This window comes from Mytilus edulis, chromosome 4 (genome assembly GCF_963676685.1).
Source record: "Mytilus edulis chromosome 4, xbMytEdul2.2, whole genome shotgun sequence".
NCBI classification, from domain to species: Eukaryota; Metazoa; Mollusca; class Bivalvia; order Mytilida; family Mytilidae; genus Mytilus; species Mytilus edulis.
In genome coordinates, this window is record NC_092347.1 from 45140479 (window position 1) to 45154155 (window position 13677).

A 13677-nucleotide genomic window follows, 5' to 3' on the forward strand; every position below is an offset into this window, starting at 1 on the left:
AGTATACAATGGGTTTACAATTATCCCAACATTTGATGAGTTTCGGAATTATTCTATTGGCTCCAAGTTTTAAGTTTGTTACTAATTACAGATCTTAATAAGAAGAGAAGATAACATATATTCTAAATATTACCGACTATATCTTAATTTGAGCCACCAAATGAAGCCTTGTATATGGTGATTCCGTGTGTCTCAGTGTTCGGTCGTCTATTGGAATTTGTCGTATCGCAAATCACCTTACAAAAAGAGGAATATTACATAAAATTACCCATACAGCTAGAAACAAATGACACATGGTCATATTTTTGATTATATAGAATGATCATACCTTTGACTAACTCACAAATGAATTTAGTCTAAAATTATCAACTTCCGGCAGGAAAACTACTGTTAAAACTCAACCTAAGGAGGGAGTCTTTATATAGATATAGGAATATGTGGTACATGTATGAGTGCCAATGAGACAAATCTCCATCCAAGTCACAATTTATAAAAGTAAACTATTATAGGTCAAGGTACAGTCTTTGACACGGAGCCTTGGCTCACACAAGAACAGCAAGTTATAAAGGGACCCAAAATTACTAGTGTAAAACCATTCAAACAGGAAAACCAACGGTCGAATCTAATATATAAAAATCGAGAAACGAAAAACATTGGCTATTTCGGATGAATATATACTTATATAAATATAGTAACGAATAATCTCGAGGTAATTAATTCGTTAAAGATCAATTGAAAAAATTCTTGGGAGGGGGGGGGGGGGGTGTCCACATATATATATTTATAGGTAAATTGTTGCAAGCGTGAAACAAATGTCCTATTCAGCTCATGATTTTTTCCTTTGGCAGTTTAAATATTTCATTTATCATCCCGATAAACATACCCATTTTGCTGATTTTCTGTATTGATATTTTGTTAATCTGTGATTCACTGAAAACGCATGAAATATTTACCACTGCGCGTTTAGCAAATAACTGAATCGCAATTACTAGATATATACCTGTTGGTCTGTCCAATCTTTGAAAAACTTCGACAAAAGTCTTATTTAGAAATTACTTTTTCTTCTGTCAAATTAAACGATTCTTTTTATGATCGAATCTAATCTTATTTATCGATCTTACATATTTTTTCCATAGTACTACGTGGCGTTAAAACTGCTGATTTGCAATATATGTGTATATTACAAATGGTATGTTATTATTCTTTATTGTTTAAAATGAAAACTTATTATGAAACATGAATAGGAAACCCATATTTAAAGTGGGGAAATTTCTTCTACGGCAAAAAAAATATTACACTTTTTGTTATTGTTAATTAATGTCTAAAATTTTGAATAAGTACAAAAATATGAAAGTGACAATTAACTGTGAAGTGTCAAAATAGTTACAATACTAACCACGAATTACTTTTTTATAATCATTTTTTTCTTTGAATATGTTGATAATTTACATAAACGTGGTCATGTCTAATTGGTATCCAGTTTGAAATACACAATATGCATTAATCTACGAAGTAATCCACATTGCTTTGTCACATCGACGTTCAGAGTTGTATGTTTCATTTGTTCGTGAAGATTTTACTCCGTTTCTAAACTTTTATTTCGTTTCTCAAAAGAGTAATTGATATTATATCGTATTTACAAGAATATACATACCAACTATGATATGAACTTTCAAATCGTCAAATGTGATGATAAAATATGATATCTCCCGTGTTAATCTCAAGATCAATTCCCAAAACGTATGATACAGATTTGATTGCTGTACGGAATAACACGTGTTAATGTGCGCTCGACAGAAAACAACATTATATTGGAACCAAAAACATAAAAATTGAAGTTTTGGAAAATTACAATCAAAAGCGCGTGAGTAAATTATTCACAAAAGTCAATTGTGCTTAAAGTAGACAAAAACTTAATTTTAGTTCAATCATGTTTCTTCAATTTATCTGTACAGTAGGTAACAGGAGTTTTTTGTTTTTATTTCTGACGCGCATTTCGTCTACAAAAGACACATACGTGACGCTCGAATCAAAAAAGTAAAAAAGATTAAAGAAATCCAGCAGTTGAAGAGTATTGAGAACACAAAATTCTGGAATTTTGTTTTTTCCAAATCCAGCTAAGGTTATATACACATGTATAAAAGAAGAGCGTCTATGAAGATTTGGCACCTGTAGTTAAGTGTAAAGGGTTTTAAAAGTACTAAAACATACTAAAAAGTGAGACGTCGTTTTTTGCAAATACATCTAGCTTTACGTTCATAATGTATACGCCCTTGATTAAAGGTTTTTAAGAAACAGTTTAGGACAATTCAAACTTAAACTAACCTAAACAGGACAGTCCACTTTTCATTTGGTTTCTTTTTACGTTTTCTTTGATTTAAAGATTTAAAAAAATACATTACTTTAACGCATTTTACCGCAAAGAGGACCGCAAAATTACCTGTGACGAAAATAGTAATTTTTATCTTACTGTTCGCTCAAAATAGATGTAAAAACATGTGTAACCACGCCACATTCTTTATGTGCATGTCCCAAGTCAGGATCATGTAGTTCAGTGGTTGTCGTTGGTTCATTTCCGTCATATTTGTTTTGTCATAAGTTAAGCCGTTAGTTTACTCGTTTGATTTCTTTTTCTAATTTTTCATGCCGGAACCTTTTATATCCGACATTACAGTATGATTCTTTTCTCATTGTTGAAGGCACTACGGTCGCCTTTGATCGTTAAATCCACTTCATTTGAACTCTCGTGGATAGTTGTCTCATAAGCAATAATACACAAATATGCTTATTATTATAATATACCTTGGAGAGAAATATAATTAAAGCAAAGTAAAAAAATGAAATTAATTTTGTATATCTGCTTTTTGGTACAATGGCTGGCTTGTTGCAGAAAATATTGGAATAATTTTAAACAATCATACAGGTAACCTGAGTTTTAACAATGTGGGTCAAAGATATTGATTTACGATCGGTACAAACCATCACCATATTACACGTCTCATACACGATCCCATTTTAATGTGGGTTTGAAACATGATCAAACACATTCTGCCCAAAAGTTGCGTCAGCAACGAGTAAATCTTTTTTTCTGCTTAACAGGATTTTTGTTTGCTGACAAAATAATGTTATTGTCAAGTTATTTAAAAAAAAGAGACCAGTTAAAGGGTTCGTAGTTTTTTTTATAACTAAAGAACATTATTTTTTCATGATATTAACGTTATTATCAAAAACGGAAAATATTGATTTCTGTAATGTATTACAAAGCAACCACTTCACAGGTATTCACTTACAAGAATGAAAGGAGACAGAGGAAACAATTTAAAACCCACAACTAGAATAACAGACAAACAATGGCAATACCCCCCCCCCCCCCCCCCCCCCCGAATCGATGACAAGATGTACAAAATTTAACAAAACACTACCAAGAAACTAAATCATAATATTGATCAACACGAACCTCGCAACATTCCTGTGTAAAATCTGATGATTTGTAAGGACAGGCAGTTTCACCTTGTTGCAAGCAAAAGTTCGATAACAAGTTGCATTCATTGATGGTTTCTCCTGGTCAGATGTCGTACCGTTATCAAAACTGAACTCCCCGAGCTGTCAAGCATACACCGTGCGGTAGTCTATAATAGTTGTTTACTTCTACTTCATTTAGTCTTAGTCTCTTTTGCAATCATAACACATCTTATTTTTCTCACAGGCGATCATATCTCTCCTTTTTATTTTTACATTAAGTATTGTGTCAACTAGGACAGAATCACAAGAGAGGCAAGTATATTTTCAACCTAATAATTATGCAAATATTCTTGTCTTTTTCTAAGGTGTTATTTTTTTTTTAAAGTCTCTGTAGACCAATTTATTTAAGTATTTAAGTATGCTCTAAAACGTGTTCTATTTTTGGCGTTTAAACTTTTGGATTGGAGTATATCTAAAGAAAATAACTCTATAATCATTATATAAGTGCAGTGCGCGCGCAAATTAATATAATTTTTATTTTACAAGTAAAGATTATATATCTGTGTAAAGAGGTCATTAGCAATGCTAAATAAATTCAAAGTATATGAATAAAAAAGATACCACAAAGAAATATAAAGGTTAATAAATGTTCTTCAACAAGGCACAGGTATCGACAAAATATGTTAAGATCTATATCACCATTAGAAAAATATAGCTGCAAATAAGTTTAACAGATTGTACTGTATCATCGAAAATCTACCAGCAACATCCATTCTCAAAATGACAAATTCATTAGAAATGTGTTGCACTATATCATAAAAATTGTCATTTTCATCTCCATAAGGAACATTTAACATCATTTATACTTATGATTACATGTTTACAAATAAATAATTGCACGTTAGATTTATTCGTACCTTGTCTAGACTCGAGACGAGACGATTTATTAAGAGTCCGAAATATAGCATGTATATTATCCTTGTAATTTCCGTAATCTGACTTATTGTTTTGTATGTTTGTGTGTATGTTTGTTTGTTTGAATTCCTTTACGTTATACAGTTACATCTCTTTAAAGTTGGGTTTCCCTTGTAAATGTTAAAAGTTAATTTTCTGCAAAGATTTTCACAAAACAAATTAAAATGTAAACCTGTTTTCATATCCGACATACTTAAATTGTTGTGCAATACCAAATTTTAATTTTTACCACTAAAAATGTTTTTATTAACTTCTCCCTCCTCCATTGGAATTGGGGGGGGGGGGGCGGAAGGTTAATAAATTTAATAGTCATCAAATGGAGAATATAATAACTATGATATTTCAGGTATTCGAGGTGTTTCGTCAATAGAGGTAATGACAAATTTCGTTATGCGTACATAGCTAACACCGCTACCCTTATCTTAACCCTTTTTACGATTGTTTTGGGTATGTTATGCTCTGCAAAATATTGAAAGAGCCATCATAACAACCCTTTTAAAAGTCGGTGTCATCATAAAATAAACAGCTGCGCCATGAGCGCATGATACGCCCGACGTCTTGTGTGGAAGTTTTATGCAATAATCATAAATAGTTTCTGAGAAAGTTTTAAGCAACTACCATTTATTGCTTTTGACCAAAAAGTATACAGATCTTTAGATTAATATAACAAAGAAATGTGTACAGTTTCAAGCAATAATCATAAATTGTTTTTGCGATACGGCGCGACATGTAAAAAAAAACCTCCCCTTTTTTACAAAATAGTCAATAACTCAAAATAAAATTTTGAGTCATCACCAAAAAGTATAAAGATCTTTAGATTAATATAACAAAGAAGTGTTTAAAGTTTTAAGCAATAATCATAAATCATTTTTGAGATACGGTGCGACATGTAAAAAACCCTCCCCCTTTTTTACAAAATACTCAATAACTTAAAAATGAAATTTTGAATCATCACCAAAAAGTATACAGATATTAAGATTAATATAACTAAGAAGTGTGTAAAGTTTTACGCAATAATCAAGAATCGTTTTTGAGATACGGTGCGACATGTGAAAAAAAAACACACCCCTGTTTTAGTTACAAAGTGCCGTAACTCAAAAAGTTTTAAATCTTATTTTCACCAAAAAGTATACAGATCATTTGACCATCATAAAAAACAACTATATTAAGTTTAATGAAATTTAGATAAGTCGTTCTCAAGTTACGGTGCGACATGTTTACGCCGGACAGACAGACGGACAGACGGACAGACGGACGGACACAGGACATTTGTATACCATAATACATCCCGTCAAAATTTTGACGGGCGTATAAAAAAGAAGGCTTATTTGTTTAAGTAGTAAAATCTCGGTCGACACTTTCTGCAGAACATCCTTTTCGATTTATTATTTTCTAGTTCTAAATATGCACGAAAGGCTTGTCACTGGAAGTAACATCAAACAGCAGAATCACCTGCGCCTCCAGATAAATCAAGATGAACTAGAAATGTAATTCCGATTCCATAATAACTCTAATTGAAAAACCCTCTGTTCTTAATTACCTTTGATCTCATCTATCCAACTTTTTTTTACCTGTACTCGGTCTCATCCGAGTGCTCCTAAACAGGAGGGAATTACGAAAGAAGAAGTACTACCTATAATTTTTAAAAGTTGGATAAATGAGAATGAATCAAATCAAATCAAATCAAATATTTTATTATAGTCTCACCTCTCTACATGTACATTACAAACATGAATACAGTATATACAACATGTTTTAATTAAAAGTACAAAACAATCTTAAAAACATTCGAGAGCCACTCTCAAAAGAGTTATGAGAGACTTTTACATAAAAAAGGACAGCTTGATAAAAATACAGAACATTTTTTATCTATATAAAACATTCTTCCTTTGAATTAAAATATCATGGCAGATTTTGGTAGAATAAAAGCACAAATTTTCATTTGTAAATAAAAATATAAATTTTTCATCATCATTTAAGTCTAAAAATCAATATCAAAAGAAACTGCTCTAGTAAAAACCTCTTGTCTTGCCTGTGAATATAAAGGGCATTTGAGTAAAACATGTTTCTCATCTTCAATGAGTTTCTGTTGCATACATGAATCATTAAAACAAAATTTATTTTCACTTAAAACCCCTTCATATCTGCCTGTTTCAATTCTAATCGGCGCCACACCACATCGAAATTTAGCAAAGGCGCTTTTATATTTTCCTGGCATATGAACACTTAAATAATGTTCTTTATAATGTTCTTGTTTAAATAGTCTATATGTACGCAGTTAATACTGCGATCATTTGTGTTTAAAATACTTACACCATTTTCTCTTGTACATATCAAAAAAATTACTTTCAATATTCTTAATATCATTTTTACTAAAAGTACAGTTTATATTACAAAAATTTTCAATATTAAGTTCTCTAAATTTACTATGAACTCTAAAATTCCAGTTTTTAATTTTACTGTTACATATTCTATTTGCCCATAAAAACACTTTTTTATTAAGTCTGGTATCATTCATTTTCAAAAATCTTGACCAATTTCTAAAAATACATGACCATTGTTTAATTATACATGGCATCCAGCCCGTATCTCCATATAATGATAAATTTGGGGTATATTTTCCAACACCCATAAAAAATCTCATGGCTCTATTTTTAATTGCATTATTTACTACATGTAAATTCCCTAGCTCCCCATATTGAGGCACCATATTCAATAACTGACATAACCAGTGTATCAAAAAGTTTTGTAAAAATTGAAAACTCAAAACCACCATTAGCTTTATTTTATTTATATGAACCATATTTTCGTTGATGAAATGTTCCTATCTAAGCCATATCAACCACAATGACACGGTTTATTTTAGAATAGGAACAAGTGGAATAACATTCCCCGAGATCACATTAAACGTCCGGGATGATCAATTCCACGGCGCTGTCGAGATTGCGCTGCACAACGGGGTTGTAACATTTTTAGTTAGGACTGTGATTTGATGATTCGACATTGGATGTTTCGTTTATCTATTGCGCCCGAAAGATGACAATGAAACATTTTTGTTTGATATCGATCTATTGTTAGAATTGTTAATTTTCAAGAACAATTCAGTTTGAAAGATTATGATTTCTAATATAAATTTTATTTTTGAAAAACCAAGTGTTGCGTTTTCATTGGCACTCAGTATATATAAATAGAACCATACAAATAGTTAGCAAATACATATTAAAAAAGATGTGATATGATTGCCAATGAGACAATTCTCCACAACAGACCAAAATGACATAGAAATTAACAATTACAGGTCGCCGCACAACCTTCAACAATGAGCAAAGCTAATGCAGCATAGTCGGCTATAAAAGGTCTCGAAATGACAATGTGAAACAATTCAAAGTAGAAAAATAACAGGCTTATTTGTGTACAAAAAATAAAGAAAAAACGAATATGTAACACATAAACGACAACCACTGAATTACAGGCTCCTTACATCATGTTCTCAGATATCATATCTCTGATGGCATCTCCCAATTTAAAAAAATCACGAAAAATTGAACCTATTATGTGTTGCTCTCCTAACTATAAAATGTATCCAAAATCAAAGATGTGGAACATATTCTATCATAATCATTTGGTAACTAATGCAATTAGTGTCTCTTCCATGCCTGTCTTGAACATAAAAACTAAACTAAATATAAAATAAACAATACTCCTAATGCTCCGGTTGGTTGTCATCGTGCAACACAGTTAACAACACATATAGGAAAATCATAGAACTACATTTATCATAAAACACTGTCAAACATCCAAACATTCTATCCACACTCATCTGTGTCCACACTTGTAGAATAGGAAATAAACAAATGTACACGCCTTATGTAGTGTTGTCATTGTATACGTCCTTAAGCTATCGACCTATCATTAGAGGTGTGATGTCAACAATTGAATACATATTTACATTATTATCTATTAATTTATGTACATCTACAATTATACGTGAAAATATAAGTTGTTACGTCAATTTCTTACTGATAGCCACAAAAATGTCTTTTTGTTGAAAATTTATGATTTCAATATTCTATTTTTATCGTTATTCTGACAGTCGATTGGGTAATAAAATTCACAACAATAAATGTTAAATTTACCTAAATATCGAGACAGTTTAAGCAAAAACAGACAAAAGTTTATATTTTCATATAACTGTTAAACAAGCCGTTAAAATAGTGGAAGAACAAAAAATTACTAGTTTCACAAGTTACATGTATTGCAGTTTTTTATGTAGAGGATTTAATCTTTAATTATTATCAGGGTAATGTTTTCCTTCAATTCAATAGTTGAGATCAACAAACATCAAGTTTAAGACTATTTCATTAAAAAAAGCTTTATTTTCGAATCTTTCACTATTGCACCTCGTAAATGCATTCGAACGTATAAGGAGCGGTTTATTGCAGGAATTCAAAAACTCTTAAGTGGTAGACCCGACATTCCACTGTAGCATCGGTATAGACTCGTAGTAGAATCGGTATAGACTCATAGTAGTATCGGTATAGACTTAAAGTAGCATCGGTATAGACTCAAAGAAACTGTAAAAGTATCAAAACAAACAGCCAAGAACATCTCTACAAAGACACCGAAGCTATAACAGTACTAACATAGATTTAATGTCTTATGTATTGTTTTACGAATTCGTCAAATGGGAATCATATGTCACTCATTGTCATTAAATGATGTCACGTGATCATCAATTAATACTGGAACATTAGTGTTTTCATTGGGACGGAATTGGTAGAGGAAACGAAAAGAGTGATTTAGTTATATTAATTTCAAATATTTTAAAACTGGATTAAATATTCTACATTGGAAACGAAAACAAATATACAATGTTTAGTGCTTGGATTTAACAAAAGACTTTTCCCCTGTAGTAAGTACCTTGTTTTTTTATTGTGTAATAGGGCTATTTCGAACCATACATTCGGCAACATTGAAACTGCGTCTCTGAAAACCAGCATTTTTTAATATTGATTTTACATCTATTTTAATCATATGCAAATATGGAATTAGTTATAATTTTTTTTTAAACCGACTTTGTTTTGTAAGCTTTTTTTTCTGTGCAGGGATACGGTAAAAAGTGTTTAGGGGAGGGGGGGGGTCTTCATTGTTGTGGTTTTTAATAGTACCTTCAAGATGATTAGACGGTCTTTAGATAACTTTCATTTTCTTAATAATCCGAAAGCAGAGTGTTTCCATGTTGTGTGACAAAAACTCCATTAAGTCACCGTTTTTAAATTGTGGCATGCACATTACTTCTTATGACAACACATTTCTTGAACATTCCGTCTAATGTTTAAAAAAAATGGTAATTTGTAAAACGCAATAAAAAAAAAAGAAAGAATGCAAATGTTAACAAAAATTTACACACTCGAGTCTAACTTATAATAAGTTATTACACATTAAATATGCAATATCCGCCAGCTATTCATAACTGATAATAATTATCTCTTAAATAACTCAAAAGAATTTCAAAATTATGATTTATTGATAATTGTTAGAAAAAAGCTAGTTTCTTGAAAATTTCTGTGCTTTTAATTTCGCCTAGCATTTAAAGTTTAAATACATATGCATTATTTTGTATCTACAAAAGAGGAACACAGAAACACTTAACCCTTTGTTTTTTGTCCGGGGGGGGGGGGGGGGGGGCTCTTATTAATATATTTCTCTTTTTGGAAGAAGTTTAGACAAAGTTTGTTTAATGTTCTGTTAGAGACAGGTTGGGGAGCTCGTGTAAGATTTTTGAAATGTTTCTAGACAAACGAAAGCTTTTAGATACTTTCAGATTCCGTCTTTGTTTTTTCTGTTTGACAGAATGCCATTATATACATCATATGAAAACCATACAAAATCTATAGAGAAATTTTTAGACATTTGCGATCGTGTAAATAATTCGTTGTTAACCTTATATTGAATAAAAGGAATAATACTTAATTATAGTCCGGTTCGATTGCGAAATATCTGTCCTTGTCTTGTTAACGAATTTCAAACACTAAAAAATATATTAACTCTATTACTTTCGTGTATATTCAAGAATGAATTTATATTTTGTTAACAAAAAAAATCATATATTTGCACATTATAGAAGCGAGTCGGAAAAAATCCATCAAGTCGTACAGTGACATAAAAATATTTCTTATCTAAATCAGTCTAATACTAGTAGCTAAATTTATATTTTGAAAAAAAAATAAAAATTAATGATTTTGTAAAAATTGCTGATCATTAAATTCTAATAATTAGGGCAATTTAATTTTATGAATTAAAAAACGAAGTAAATGAAGTACAATATTTTGACATAAAATTTGCAATACATTAAAAAAGTTTTAAAAATGTCGATTAGAGCATTAGAGTGTTTGCAAGGCCGGTTGAACGCAATGACTCTTCTTACATCGGATTTAACGACCTTAACCTAATGGAATATTAATTGCAGATATATACACCCATACCCAAATCGAACCTATCAATATGGACCTAACTGCTTGGCAGGAGAGAAGTTCTGTTAGTCCATATTTCTTAGCCTCATTCACCCCTTATGTTTTGTAATTATGAGTGTTCTTCGTCTTTGTATTTAGTTTTCTGGAGATTTCATGTGGTTTTTCATTTATTTTTGTTTTAAGTAATTTCAAGTTAAGACAATTTATGACCCTGTCTTCCAAAAGTATTTATATACCGTCTTGTATTCACTTGTTTTAGTTAGTTGCCATCCTGTGTGTAGCTGCATTGTGTGTGCATGTGCTTTAATGCTTGTGATTTTTTTTATTACAATGGTCTTATCAGAAAAAAAAGAACAAGTTCATGTGTGATGTAAAACATGTTGAACCAAGCCACATTGTGTGCATGAACAACTTATTTCTTTACAAAGCCAGACAAAAAACGACAACCTCTGAACTTCAGATTCCTAACATAGGATAGATGCAAACACAATTGCAGTGGGTTTAAACGTTTTATCGGTTCCAAACATTCACCCTTATCTGAAACAATAGTGTAACATCCCAACATAGAAAGACCCACTATAAAATATCAAATGAAATTGGGAAGTTTCTGGAAGTTGTTTCTAATCTTAACAATATTCATTTTTATTTCAGGAAGGTTGTTTAGAATAGAATCGGAGTAGACGAGATGAAAACAGAAGATTTAAGTGAATTAGAAATTCTTGATGAAACTTCCATTGTCCAAACTTTAAGATGCAGGTTCAACAAAGACATATTTTATGTGAGTAAATATTAAGAACTGCATGTCGTTCTTGAACTTATTTCTAAACTGTTTCTGAATGAAAATGTTGACATTTTCAAACCCAAAAATTTCAAAGCATTTGAGAAAAAAGTAAATAAAAATAGTTGCTGACATTTGAATAAAAACTATGAAACGTTTAGATTCCAAATAGTCTAACAGCTTATCGTCTAATTACTTAACAAAAGTGTCTTCTTATTCTGATCTTATACCATTGTACACTAAGCAAACATCAATCCACCAATCAATTTTATTCATGCCTTTACTTGTTTTTAGGTGGTCTGTGTATTTTGCAAACGTGTAGATTTTAACTTTAAAACGTGAAAAAATATGTCAAATACTCAATAACCCTGAGTTTTACAAGCTATATTTACATCTGAGGTGTAATTAAAATTTGTTCACTGTTGTTTTTACAGACATACATAGGAGAAATATTGGTAGCCATCAATCCATGTAAACCACTACATCTATTTGACGAAAAGGTATGCATCTTTGTTGATATTTTTTTTCATATTGGACCCACAAATGGCTGAAGATTTGTTCAAAAAAATATTAAATATTGATAGACATTTTTCATTATATATGAAGTCTTTGAAATATTTAGTTCAATATAATTGTATTGTACATTATAGATACAATTATCGAGAAGAATATCTGCACTAAATTCAAGTAAAATAAGTTGAATGTTTTTTCACATCAGCCAATCCCCCAAAACAAAATTATAAAATGGGACACGTGAAGATATTTCACCTTTAGCAATCACATATAATAATTAAGAAAAACAAATTAATTAAAGATATAATTTCTATATGTGATTGCTAAAGGTGAAATATCTTCACGTGTCCCATTTTATAATTTTGTTTTGGGGGATTGGCTGATGCGATATTCAAACATATTTTCTTACTGAAATATGACTATTTGTGTCTGATGGAAAATAGTGTATTCATCTCTGCATTGTCTTTCAATGTTTTGTCTGATTAGAAAAGTACGATTGCAAAAACAAATATTTGAAATATTTTTTTAAAGGATAATACTACTTATGGTTTCTTATGTTTTCACAGGATTATCGCACATTTATTTGTCTTAAGTACAATTTATTTCTTAGAATCATCATGACTACAAACACCTCACCGTTCGTTCCCAAAGACCACCACATCTATTCTGGGTGGCCGACCAAGCGTTCCGGGCAATGGAAGACACCAAACGGAACCAATGTATACTGGTTAGTGGAGAGTCCGGGTCTGGGAAAACAGAAAGTACCAAGTACATGATACAACATCTGATGAAACTCAGTCCAAGTGATGACGAGTCTTTACTTGATAAGATTGTCCAGGTACTGTATTGGAATAAATAGATATAAGAAGATGTGGTATGAGTGCCAATGCGACAACTCTTCATTCAAATCACAATTTGTAAACGTGAACCATTATAGATCAAACTACGGCCTTCAGCATGGAGCCTTGGCTCACACCGAACAGCAAGCAATATAGAGACACACAAATGACTAGTGTAAAACAAATCAAATAAGGAAAACAACATTCTTTGTAAAACTAATCATAAATTTTAATGTGCGTATTGTTATGTGTTTACTTTTCTACATTGGTTAGAGGTATAGGGGGAGGGTTGAGATCTCACAAACATGTTTAACCCCGCCGCATTTTTGCGCCTGTCCCAAGTCAGGAGCCTCTGGCCTTTGTTAGTCTTGTATTATTTTAATTTTAGTTTCTTGTGTACAATTTGGAAATTAGTATGGCGTTCATTATCACTGGACTAGTATATATTTGTTAAGGGGCCAGCTGAAGGACGCCTCCGGGTGCGGGAATTTCTCGCTACATTGAAGACCTGTTGGTGACCCTCTGCTGTTGTTTTTTATTTGGTCGGGTTGTTGTCTCTTTGACACATTCCCCATTTCCATTATCAATTTTATCCATTATTTCTTTGTATTAAATCTGTTTTCGATTCATTGTGATT

At 31.3% G+C, this 13677-nt stretch overlaps 1 protein-coding gene across 2 annotated transcripts in view; it reads left to right on the forward strand.

Moving 5' to 3' along the window:
* The window catches only part of LOC139519758 (chitin synthase chs-2-like), a 42089-nt gene that overhangs the window by 513 nt on the left and 27899 nt on the right, over positions 1-13677 (forward strand). Inside the window, exons 1-4 of one of the 2 annotated variants that reach the window (XM_071312009.1) lie at positions 9207-9349; positions 11562-11688; positions 12123-12188; positions 12812-13039. In XM_071312009.1, the coding sequence (XP_071168110.1) occupies positions 11596-11688; positions 12123-12188; positions 12812-13039 (387 nt within the window). In that variant the 5' untranslated portion in view covers positions 9207-9349; positions 11562-11595. Of the gene's footprint in view, positions 1-9206; positions 9350-11561; positions 11689-12122; positions 12189-12811; positions 13040-13677 lie in introns of those variants that run through there. The other variant, XM_071312008.1, reaches the window with a different exon arrangement.